General features: G+C 57.7%; 1 protein-coding gene across 2 annotated transcripts; it reads left to right on the top strand.

Annotated features, from left to right (window-relative positions):
* Positions 1–3358: 3358 nt before the first annotated feature.
* Positions 3359–9376, top strand: SP7 (Sp7 transcription factor; the record flags this gene model as incomplete). Of its 2 annotated transcripts, XM_079775206.1 has the most annotated exons (3): positions 3359–3379; positions 7486–7604; positions 8105–9376. In XM_079775206.1, the coding sequence occupies exon 3, from the start codon at positions 8138–8140 to the stop codon at positions 9374–9376; it is 1239 nt and encodes a 412-aa protein (XP_079631332.1). In that variant the 5' UTR covers positions 3359–3379; positions 7486–7604; positions 8105–8137. The 2 variants fall into 2 exon arrangements, with proteins under 2 accessions (XP_079631332.1, XP_079631333.1); XM_079775207.1 differs by lacking the exons at positions 3359–3379; positions 7486–7604 and having other exon boundaries at positions 8084–9376.
* Between the last annotated feature and the right edge of the window lie 3021 nt (positions 9377–12397).

Below are 12397 nucleotides of genomic sequence, written 5' to 3'. Positions count from 1 at the left end.
GCTGGGCTGAGGGAGGCCTGGGAGGGTGGAGGCAGGTCCTTGGTCAGGGCTCCCAGTTGCTGCACCCCCCCTGCCCTTGGGGGCACTGAGAGGGGGTTGGGAATCTGGACCCAGGAATATCTTCTGGATCCAGGAATATCTGGGCCTCAGTTGGGCTGCAGAACTATCTTTTAAAAGGGTGTGGAAATTGGAACCCAGGGTCCTGAGGGAGGCAGCTGGGGGCTTGAGGCAGCCCCTCTGCCTGGCTTTGGGACAAATCTTGGGAGGGGACCCTGTGTCCAGGGACTGGCCCCTGAGATGGGCCCTGACTCATATCTTCCTGGGGACACTGCTCCTTCCTTCCTCTTTCTTCCCTGGCACTACTGCTCCTTCCCAGATAGGATTAGGGCTTAAGGTCCCCAAAAAGGAAGTAGAGAAGGTTCACCCTCCTTGTCCCCCAAATCTTCTCCCCAACCCTGCACCTTTTTCCATCCTTTCCTCATTCCTCTTTTTGCCCTTCACTCTCTTCCTTTTCTCCCCAGTTTAGTTAGAGCCTAATGCCTCTCCCACCTGCCATTTCTTCTCCTGAGTCTAGACTTTTTTCCTCTGCCTCAGTTGCCTGCCTCACCAACTGGACTTGAGCTTTCTTGCTACTGGTGCAGTAATTTCTCCAAAGCTTCCCCATCTTCTTACCAGCTTCTGAGTGTGTGTGTGTGTGTGTGTGTGTGTGTGTGTGTGTGTGTGTGTGTGTAGGGGGAGCAGAACGCCATCTGGCACATCAGGCTCAGATGCCCCCCCACCAGGGGGAGACTGCGAGGTCACGGGACACCCCACCACGGGCACTTCCTCTTGGGCAGACTGGGTGGGGTGGCCCGTGTAATCATGGAACACAATTATGCGCTATTTATACTCCATCCCCGCCCCCCCACCTGCCTGGCTGCTTTAACCCTCCTGCCTCCTGGGTGCCTGACCAGGCCTCTGGCTATTTCCCTTGTCCTGCCCTTTCTTGAAGCCATTGTCTCCTCATCTTTGTTCCTCTGGGCCAGTTTCTTTTCCTTCTTAGATTTTTTTTCTGCTCTCTGTGTTTTGAATCCATGTACCTGGTCCTGTTTTCTTTTTCTCTCTCTCTGCTATAGCGCATAGTATCTCTTCGGATTCTTTCGGATTGTTTCATTTGCTCTGTGTGTCTCTCTGTCTTTCTGTGTTTCTTCTTTTGCTTCTTGTCTGTCTGGCAGCCACCCTGGTTCCCTAAACTTCTCCCCAAACGTTGGGCCCACAGTGTTCCTTGGGGGAAATCAAATCATTGGGCTGGAATCTAGAACTCCTGGGTCCCTACCCTGAACTTTGATCCTGCCTGCTGGTCAAGCTCCCTGGACTTCCACCAGCTCCGTCTCCCTCTCCACCATTTCCTTGGAGAGCTGGGAGAGCAAAAGGGGCAAGGAAGTGGGCAATCAGGAAGAGAAAGTGAGGGAAGTGTGTTGGGGAGTGGGGGAGTGGGGAGGGAAGGACAGAGCTCCATTCCTCTGATGGGCAGGGCTGGGATGGGGGAGAGGGGTGTGTTGGTGAATAACTTGTAAAACAACCCTAGCTGGCTGGGCCCCTACATGGGAGAGATGCTGGTTCTACTACTTGGCTGCCTCGTCCTCTCTCTCCCACAAACTTACCTCAGGATCCAGGTTTCAGTTAACACACTTTTTGGTTTCCCTCTCCCAACCTTCCTTCTCTTCTTCCCCATTTTGATAAGAAGTCCTGCCTAAACTCTACCTTCAGTTCTTCCTGCTGCAGAGGGAACTGATGCATGGCAATGGGAACCAGGAGCTTCCTCCCAGGAAAGCGTGATCACTCATGAGAACTACCCATCAAAGGATGATTTGATGTGTGGCCAGGAGGGACCTGGGGAGGGTAACTGGCAAGGAATAATGGCGGCTAGGAAGGACATACCTTTTGGGGGCTTAATCCAAAGGGGCTAGGCTTGAGCATGGATGAGTTGACCCAATGACCTTCTACTCCCACTCTCATTCCTGCCTGCCTTCATTTCCCCAGAACCAGAATATCCAGGTTCTGCTCCATAGAGTGAGGTGGGCCTAGGTGCCACTTCCTAGGGGGCATTGGGAAGAAGACTGGGGAATCCCCAAGCCTGTGCCAAGCCCTCCCCCACTCTCTGTCCCTTCCTCCAGGCCTTGCTCTGGAACCTACCTCAGTGATCCTAAAAGCCTGGGCAGCAGAAGCCTTCACCCCACAGTTCTCCCTCCTGTCTTTCATAATACACACGCACACACACACACACATGCATGTACACACACACATGCACAGATACACTGCCCTCCTGATCTAGAGGTGGGTGACTGGGGAAACAAGCATCTCTGTGGTCAACTCGGGTGTGTATGTGGTGTGTGTGCCTCCAGCCATGTCACTGAGCTCATTTGTGTGTGAGTTTGTCTGTGTTCATTCATGACAGTGGCTGTGTCCCTGTGGGTAACACTCTGTGTACGTGTGCATGTATCATCCTATGTTTGTCCATGAGTGTGTATGCTGTGTGTTCCAGTCTCTCAGTGTGAGTGTCGTCCCCAATCCCCCATCCCCCCCCTGGATCTCTAATTAGTGGTTTGGGGTTTGTTCCTTTTCCCTCCTGTTCCTTCCCTCAGCGGCAGCAGCAGCAGCAGCAGCCTCAGCAGCAGGAGTAGCAGCCGAGCAGCAGCCGAGCAGCAGCCAGGACGCTGGAGTCAGTAGGATTGTAGGATTGGAGCCCAAGTGGGAGCAGGAGTGGAGCTGGCCTGGGAGAGGAGCCGAGCCCTCCCAGGACCCTCAGGCCACCTACTGCCTGCACTCCCACTGCCAGACCTCCAGAGAGGAGAGACCCAGGACACCCAGCCCCAGATCCCCCAGGTATCTGACACTGGGGAGTGCTGGGAGGGGTTCCCATTGATGCCCACGGGATTGCTGGGGGCAGGGGTGTGGGACACCTGGGCCCACCAACCTTTCAACCCTTCTCCTCAGCAGCCCCCAGGACGCCCTGACTACTTGCCCATGTCCTTATCCCCCTCCGGCTTCCACCCCTTCCCTGGGAGCCCTTTCTCCTCTCCCGCCCAGATCCCTTCTTTGGGGAGCTCAGCAAATGGAGCAGGAAATTTGGACCCTCTGCCTCCCTCTCTCGCCCTGCTCATTGGATCCGGAGCCTTCTCCTCTGGGAAAGCTGTAATTAGAGGGTGGATCCCTACAGACAGAGAGCAGCCCCCCCACTCCCACCCCCCCAGTCCCTTCTAACTTTAGATCTCTTCTCTCCCATTCTCCCATTCTCCCTCCCTCTCCCTCTCCTTCTTTCTCCGGCTCGGCTCTCTCCATCTGCCTGGCTCCTTGGGACCCGTTCCCCAGCCTCAGGATGGCGTCCTCCCTGCTTGAGGTAACTGCCCCCTCTCCCTCCCAGGACACCAGCCACAATCTCAATGGTCCTCCTCCCTCCCCGCCCGCCCCCCACCTCCCAACTCACTCAGACAGTTGCTGTGGTGCTTGTCACTTTCAAGGGTCCCTCTGATGAGGAGAGAGGAGTGGGGTTAGAGGAGGGGGAGAAGGGGGCAGGAGAAAGGAGGGGAGGAGAGCAGGACCAGGGGTCAGAGAGCAGTCTAAGGAAGAGGAGAGGAGATTAGGCAAAAAGAAGGCAGGACCCCTATGGTCAACCAAGCACACCAACTCTGAGGAATGCAAAGGGGATGGAGAAAGGAGCTATTGGAGGGGACGGGTGGGGAAAGAAGGGTGGGAGATAGGTAAGCTGGTAGCACACAGGGGGAGAAAGAGAAGGTGACAGGACTGGTTGAGCGGGCACAGAGTGGCAATTGGGTATAGTTCCTTGGGGGTCCTGTCTCCTGGAACTCAGCCTGAGCAGTGTCTTGTCTGGTTTGTAGGTGGGAAGGGGCTGGGCCTCTGGGCTGGCGTGTATAGGAGAGGAGGTGGGCTAGGAGAGAAGGGAGAAGGGCAGACTGTGCCTCAGTGCCTGAGCGGGGGCTGACCAGAGGAACTGGGCCCAGGCCTGAGAGGAACCAAGGAGGAGGGCCAGGGTCTGAGGCCGCCTGCCCAGCTCACAAATATTTAGCTTTCAGCCAAAGACAAACTCAGCTCTATTTTGGGAGTGGGAGGCTCCAGGGCGGACTGGGCCACTTCCCCTCCAGGCTGGGACCCCAGCATCTCTTTCCTCTGGCACTAGGAATGGAGGGATCTAGGGTGCCATGGGGGTCAGGATTTCGGGGTCTTGAGAAATCACTGATTCTACCAGGGCTCCTGAAGGAGTCATGGCACATAGTTGGAAAGGGGGACTCAGCAATTCAGAGCCTGTTTTATAACGTCCTGAGTTTTCTCGGCTTCTGGGTCTCTGACTCGGTTTCTCTGTCACCATCTCTGACCCGCTGTCTGGGTCCCTCCACGGGAATTTGTAGCCGGAGAGCCCTCCCTTAAAGTCCACCTCCTTACGTGGCCTTGAATCTTCCATATTCCTGGGCACCTCAGGAGCCCCCATCGCTGTTTCCTGTGCCCTCGCTCAGGTCCCAGGGGTGATGGGCCAAACAGGAAGCCAACTCATTCAGCCTGCAGGAGCGGTGTGTGTGAGATGGCACCGGAGTCTTAATGCCTGTGTTTATTGGCCTGAGTGTAAGTGTTAGAATGTAAAGCAGGACTGCATGCGTGGCTGGCTTTTTGAGAGCACAGGTGTGTGTGTGTGTGTGTGTGTGTGTGTGTGTGTGTGTGTGTAAGCTGGGACATATTTGTTAGTCCAGGTGGGGAATGGGGTATGTGTAAGGCTGAGAGACAGTTTGTGACTGAATTTGAGGGAATGACATACAAGCCAATGGGGTGGACACCATGTCCCTTGTCAGTACTCTTACCCAGTCAGGAGTCCCAAGTGTTGCAATGGGGGCAGACTGCTCTCCCTGTCATCTCTCCACTAGACTCTATATTGAGCCATCATTGAAACACTGGTTGGTCTTGAGGAAGCAGGAGGACTAAGGTGCATGGAAATCCTGGGTCCACCCAAGGCAGGGGCAGTGTCAGTGGGCGTGGGCGTCACACCAGAGTTGCCAGCGTGGCACTGGTGCCTGGGAGAAAGGGACCCAAAGGCCTGCTGGAAAGACACCAGACTGGGATAGCACTTGGCAAGAGGAGTGTCCCTCACTCCCTGTGAGCTGGAGATGTTCCAACATAAAGGCATTCCAGTCCCTCTGTGTCTTTTACCAATTTTGGGGCACCTGGGTCCTCGACTTTCCTTCCCCTTCTCCGCAGCCACCACCACCAGGAAGCCCTCAGCCTGGTATGGGTGGGATCTTGGACAGTGGGAAGTACCTGGGGTTCAGACAGGGACGCAGTTGCTGCTAGATGGGACGCTCCCCTGGGCTGAGTGAGATGCGGGAGAACAGGCAGGAGGGTGTATGGCGCTCAGGGCCAGGTGGAGATGGAGAACTGGAAGTTGGGAGAGGAGGTTGAAAAAGTGGACAACTGGAAACTGGGACCTTGGGTGCTCAGAACCAATGGCCAGTCAGTCCTCAGATACACCGTGAGCCAATATTCCGGTGGCAGGTCAGCCTGGCTGGGAACACCTTCCCAGCCGCACATCTGGGTGAGAGCTGGGACAGCTCCTCTTGTTCCTCCTTCAGAGGCCCCCCTCCCGTACTTGAAGTCCGCTTTGTGTTGTTGTTGTTTTAAGGACTAGTGGGTGGGAGAAGGTGGGCGTGAAAACAATTGGAGGGTAAGACTCCTGGGTCCTGAGAAGGTCATGCATTTGATTAGGTATGAGGGCTCATGTTTAGAACCCCTCACCAGGACCCTCTCCCCAGTTCTCGGGAGAGCGCAAGCAGCCAGAGAAGGAAACTGAGTCTGTGGTTAAACGTAGCCAGGGGCCCAGCTCTTGGCTTCTAGAACAGTCTGAGTGGGCCTGAGGTCTCACTCCCTTTTCCTTGCCTCCAGGGCCCCTGAGGGCCTCCGCTCCCCAGGGCTGGGGTCTCCTGTTGGCCTGGGGCTGCTTGCCTTCTTTCACCCCTCCTTCCCTCCCCACAGCTGGGTGGGGTCCCTGGGCTTGGCTGAGGCCCCTGTGGCCACAGTGTGAGGGCCGGGCGGGGGACGGCGTCGGCGTTTTTAAAAATAAACCGACCGCAGGGAAACCAACGGAGCCGGCCCGGGCTGGGCAGAGGGGGAGGGGGCAGCCAGGGGGAGAAGGCGGGAGAAGCGGCCTGGTCTGGGGGTGTTTTGGGGCCCAGCACCGTGGTGGTTTTCTTAGGTAGGAAATCTGCTTTCTTCCTTCCCCTCCTCCTCCCCCTTTCTCTTCCTCCTTTTCCCTTCTGTTTTCCTTTGCCTTCCTAGCCCAGTCTCTTTCCACCACCTCTTTGTTTATACTGCTTTCCTCTAGCTCCCTCCCTTTTGTCTTTCCACCTTTCTGCTCTGTTGGGTTTCTGTCCCCATTGCCAGTTTCCCCCTCTGTTTCCCTTCCCCCACCTCTGGGGGCTTTTACATAATTTCCTCACCCTGTGCCGGGGGCTTGGCTCCCGTGTCTCTGGGTCTCTGCCTCTCCCCGTCCTACTCCATGTTTCTCTCTCCCTTTCTGCTGGGACCCTGCTCCTGCCCCAGCTGCTACCCGCCTCAGCCCACCCTCTGCTTGGGGCATCAGAGGCTCCGGAGGAACCCTGGCTGGGAAGCACCGGGCTTTCATCATGGCCAGATTTGAGGGAGGTGTTGGTGCCTCAGATTTGGGAGTCCATGTCCATGGGGCAATTGGGCGGGAGCATCAGGTTTGCACTTGGGGAGCAGTGCAGGAGTGTTGACTGCACACGCCCTTCACTGCAACCCCAAGACCCCAGACCTACCTTGAGGATTGGTGTCACTCACACACAACAAGCTGGCAGGCAGGTCTGGGAACCCTGGGCTCCTGGGTTCTTTTTCAGCTTTACTGAAGGCACCAAGTACATTGGCTTTTGAGGATCCCAGTCAGGGAACTGTCCAGGGTCAGCGTTTGAGGACATCTTTTTTTTTTTTTTTTTTTGGTGGGATTCTCAGTAATGGATGCCTATCTATGCCAGCCAGGAATTCTGGAGGGCACCTCCCCCCAGGCAGTCCCTGGGAGGAGTACCAGGCTCCTGAGGGAGGACTAGTCTGGTAGCAACAGCAGGAGGGGCATTAAGGGCATTCTCAGAGACCCTCATGCCCCGCATCTGCATAGCTTTCTTCACTCACTGTGCTGGAAGGGTGAAGAGAGACCAGCTACTTGGGCTACGTGTTAGGGGACACTTGAGGCATGGAGGGGTGTGGCTGTGAGCCAGTATCATAGCCACCCCAATTTCTTACCCTGGAGGGCCATGAGGACTTCAAGCTCTTCCACCCCACAAAAGGGGTACCAGCTGGCTCCACGAAGCAGGAGGTGCCCACTGCCCGCTTGAAAGACATTCTTGCCTCAGCCACAGTCTTGGCTTGGCGGCAGCCCTGTTCCCTCTCAATGTCTCAGTGTCTCAGCCATCGCTTCCTCTTGCTCCCAAGGCCCAGAGTCCCTGCCAAGAGATTCCTTACCAGGGACATGAGGACAAGGCCTTGGGGAGACCAGCCTGGGCCACTGCCTTAGTCAGGAGCTGAAGTGGAGACAGGAAGTGAAATACGGGGCAATGCTGGGAAAATCTGTAATGGGGGTAACTACAGTCCCCTAATATTTTTCCTCCTTCCCGGGCTGCTCTTTGAGCCTCATCTTCCCTCTCCAAGTCCCTGACTATGGCCTCTGCTCCAGACCACTCCCAGGGATCAGGATCCCTAATTCTTACCTCATCCAGGTGTGGCAGCTCTTCTCCGGGCTCTTTAAGAGGCAGCTCCTGTTTCTCTGAGGCCTTTGCACACCCCCAGCTACATCACAGTGAGCCCTGCTTCTTGCCTCCTTAGTTGGGTGTTAAGCTGTAGTCTTGGCTTCTGCTTTCCTGCCACAATGCCACCTGAGCTCTGTCCTGGGGCCCAGTCCTCGCTGGCCCCTCCTCTTACCTCTCCTTCCCCATTCTCCCCAACTCTTCCCTGACCCTCCGTTCTCCTCTCCTTGTGTCGAGGTTGAAATCCTGGTTGACCCTCTCTCTGTATTCTCCTCCTCTCCCTAAGCAGTGCTTCCATGTCTCCCCAGGAGGAAGCTCACTATGGCTCCAGTCCCCTGGCCATGCTGACGGCGGCGTGCAGCAAATTTGGCGGTTCCAGCCCTCTGCGGGACTCAACACTGGGCAAAGCAGGCACGAAGAAACCCTACTCTGTGGGCAGTGACCTCTCAGCTCCCAAAGCCATGGGGGATGCCTACCCAGCCCCCTTTTCAAGCACCAATGGGCTCCTCTCACCTGCAGGCAGTCCTCCCGCACCCACCTCGGGCTATGCCAATGACTACCCGCCCTTTTCTCACTCTTTCCCTGGGCCCACAGGCACCCAGGATCCTGGGCTTCTAGTGCCCAAGGGACACACTTCTTCTGACTGCCTGCCTAGTGTCTACACCTCTCTGGACATGGCACACCCCTATGGCTCCTGGTACAAGGCAGGCATCCACGCAGGCATCTCACCAGGCCCAGGCAATGCTCCTACACCTTGGTGGGACATGCACGCTGGGGGCAACTGGCTAGGAGGCGGGCAGGGCCAGGGTGATGGGCTGCAAGGGACATTGCCCACAGGCCCTGCTCAGCCTCCATTGAACCCCCAGCTACCCACCTACCCAGCCGACTTTGCCCCCCTTAATCCAGCCCCTTACCCAGCTCCTCACCTTCTGCAACCAGGGCCTCAGCATGTCTTACCCCAAGATGTCTATAAGTCCAAGGCAGTGGGCAACAGTGGGCAGCTGGAGGGGAGCGGTGGAGCCAAAACCCCTCGTGGCACAGGCACAGGGGGCAGTGGTGGATATGGGGGCAGTGGAGCGGGGCGCTCCTCCTGTGACTGCCCTAACTGCCAGGAGATCGAGCGCCTGGGGGCGGCAGCCGCGGGGCTGCGGAAGAAGCCCATCCACAGCTGCCACATCCCCGGCTGTGGCAAGGTGTATGGCAAGGCCTCACACCTGAAGGCGCACTTACGCTGGCACACGGGCGAGAGGCCCTTCGTCTGCAATTGGCTCTTCTGTGGCAAGAGGTTCACCCGTTCGGACGAGCTGGAGCGCCACGTGCGCACTCACACCCGGGAGAAAAAGTTCACCTGCCTGCTCTGCTCCAAGCGCTTTACCCGGAGCGACCACCTGAGCAAACACCAACGCACCCACGGCGAGCCAGGCCCAGGGCCCCCGCCCAGCGGCTCCAAGGAGCTGGGGGAGGGCCGCAGCGTGGGGGAAGAGGAGGCCAATCAGACACCCCGACCTTCAGCCTCTCCGGCACCCCCAGAAAAAGCCCCGGAAGGCAGCCCGGAGCAGAGCAACCTGCTGGAGATCTGAGCTGGGCGGAGGGTCTCCAGCCCCAGGGCTGCTTGCCAGCCTCTCCTGGCCCCGTGGACCACTGCTTGCCCCTCGCCTCTTTGCCCCAATGCATGCTGCCCTTTGGGGTGCTCTCCATCTCTCCCAGGCTACTCTGAGCCTGGGTATCTCCCTGCATGCCTCCTCAGCTCCCCTCTTCCCCTTGCCATAAGCCCATCCCATAAACTCTCATCTTAGGCCCTCACCTTGTGCCCGATTTCTGTTCTCTGGCTTCCTAAACTCCTCTCTCGCCCTTGCTCACAGCTTCTCTCTCTTCTGCTCTTACCACACCAACTCACTCTCCTTCCATATGGACTCCCAACACTTTATTTCTCTACCTTATTAACGCCTTGACACCCATCCTTTCTGCCTCCCAAGCTTATTTACCACTATCCCTTTGCTTCCAGGCTCCAGCCTCCCCAAGTTCTTATTCCACTGCTATCCCTGCTCCAGAGCGTTCTTCCTTTTTACAAACACAATGATGATAACGATGATGATGATGATGATGATGATAATTTATTGCCCCCTGGTGGCCTCTTCATTAGGGACCAGAGTTAAGGGGATTGGGGTTAGTGACCTGGCAGGGAGCAGGGTACCAAAAGGGGGGCAGACCAGTGGGGATCTGATCCCAAAGATGGGGTGACCCCAGGGTCAGGGAGGCTGCCCCCAGGCCTGTATATTTAACCCCTATGTTCCAAGAGAAATGAATAATAATAATAATTCTATTTATCTAAGTTATGATGACAGGTCAGGTAGAGTGAGCTGGGGAGGGGGGAGGAGGTCCATTTCTGCTACGGAAATTTTAGCCAAATGCATCTCTGTATAGAAGAAGTGTTAGTAGAGATCTTGTTAATAGAATTTCTATCATCAGGGTCTCAGTTAAAGGGGTTTCTCTTTTAATGGAATCTGCTAATAGGATTGGTTAGCTTGATCTGTTCAAGAGTGATGGGGTATCTCTCAATTAAGGGATCCCTAATATTCCCACCCCCCAGCCAGAAGCTGTGAAACTTCAAGTCCTATGGAGGGGGGAGGGGGACTGGAATTACCCCAGCTTCCTCAAACCCAGAACCAGTTCTTCCACTTCTCCCCTGACACCATGACCCCGTCAGGCAAATCCCTTGTTGCCATGGTTATGGAGAATTTACAGCTGCCATTTTAGACAGGCTCATTGGAGAAGCCCACCTAACAGGAGGAGGACATTGGTTTGGAGGGGCCCTCCTGAAGAATAGGTGGGGAAGGTTTTCTCTGGGATCAGATTAAAATAAATCAAGTATTTATTGAGTGCCTACTCTGTGAACAAGGCTGGTGCCTAGAAGCCATGAAAAAGAAGTTATAGAGCTAGGAGGACATAGGTCCCTAAGCTGATTTGGGTGCATCCATAGGCCCCCAACTTGGGACTTTCGATGCTCCCACCTTCACCTCCAGTGACTTTAAAGCCGCTTCGTGCCTTTGAATACCTTTCCTGTGACTTTGGATCCTCCTTTTCTATCTCCTGCTCCCTCAAGGCCCCCGGTTAAAGGGTTAAAGCCGCTGGAGCTTGGGGAGAGGGTAATAAAATGGAAGGGAAGGGATCGTGCCCTCATGGAGTCTTTTCTTTTCTTTTTTAATTTAATAAATAAAAGTTCGATTTTAAACTTTGTCCTGGTGAGAAAGGGGGAATTGGAAGGGAAAAGGGTGAGCCACAGGATTTTTCTTTGGCAAACTGGGGACTGCGTTCTACGAAGCTGGTTTGCACATTATGCCCGCGGGAGAAGCTCCGTCCGCCAGCTCTCCAGCGAGTTCAGAGGTTTTAGGAAGAAACCTCTCCGCGTAAAGCTCTCCGCAGAGTTGGGAGGCGGAGAGGTTTCTTCCCTGCTCCTTCTCGGACCCTGCAGCAAGGAACCCTGCAGGCCCCGGGCGGGCCCGGCCCGACAGCGGCCCCGCGGGCGCCGGCGCAGCGCGGCCTCACGCGCGGCCCCAGACCTACCAGGGGCGGCTCCCCGGGCGCCCGGCCTGGCACGTAACCCGCCCCTGTCCCGGCCGCAATCAGTCGTGCCCGCCGCGGAGTTAGCGGAGGAACAAAAGCCAGTCTGTGGCGGCCGTCCCCCGGCCACAATAGGGCTTTGTGCGGCCCTCACCCCCTAGGGCTCCCCTGCTGGACGGAGGGGGCTCTCGGGCCGCGCCCCCGGGCCCGGGCCCGACTGCGAGGGCGCCCCAGCCCACGGTCCCTCTCGCGGGCTCGGGAGCCGCGTGGAGGCGCCAGAGGTGGCGGGCCGGCGGGCGGGAGGAGGTGGGGGGCCGGGGGCGGCGGGTCCGAGGCGGCGAGCCGGGCGGTCTCGGGGTGCCAGCCCCCTCCCCACTCGGCCGCCCTCCGCCAGGTGCGAAATCTCCTGCCCTCCGGCGCGTCTTCAAAGACGCTTTGAAGAAATCCGCGTTCCGAGGATGTCTCGGGGGGCCGGGCCCGGGGGGCGGCTACCGGCGGGGGACGCTGGACGCTGGCCCGCGAGAGGAGACCTGGAGTGGACCCCGGACTCGCGCCCCCGCCCGCTCCGAGACCCCCCAGGGCCTGGCCCGCTCGCCTCCCGGGCTCCGCCTGTCCGGTGCCAGCTCCAGCCCGCCGCAGCCCCGCGGTCCTCCCCTCCCCAGCCCCTCGGCCCCTTTCATCTTCCCGAGACTCCGCTTGGGGTTTTGCTGGTTTCTGGGAGATAAAAACCGCCTCAAACAGCGGCGGCGCGCCGCCAGGACAAACAGGGCTGGGCGGGCCATGTGCGCCTGGTTACCGGCCCCGGCCGGGTCGCCGGGAAGGGGCGGCGGGCCGAGCTCCCAGCGCCCCGGCTCCCGTGCTGCCTCCCAAAGTGGGGGGCCCATGCCAGAAGTCTCGGGCAGCAGCCCGGGCGCTGCCTCGGTTTCCCGCCCAGGTCGTAGGGGGTTGGTGGCGACCTCCCGCTAAGCTCTCCCTGCCCCCGGGGCTGTGGGTCACCGTCGCTGTGTCGCCGGGGCGGTCGCGCCCCCTCCTGGTGAAGT

This window comes from Cnephaeus nilssonii (assembly GCF_951640355.1).
Source record: "Cnephaeus nilssonii genome assembly, chromosome: 6".
Lineage (NCBI taxonomy): Eukaryota > Metazoa > Chordata > Mammalia > Chiroptera > Vespertilionidae > Cnephaeus > Cnephaeus nilssonii.
This window is presented reverse-complemented; position numbering and strand designations above follow the sequence as displayed.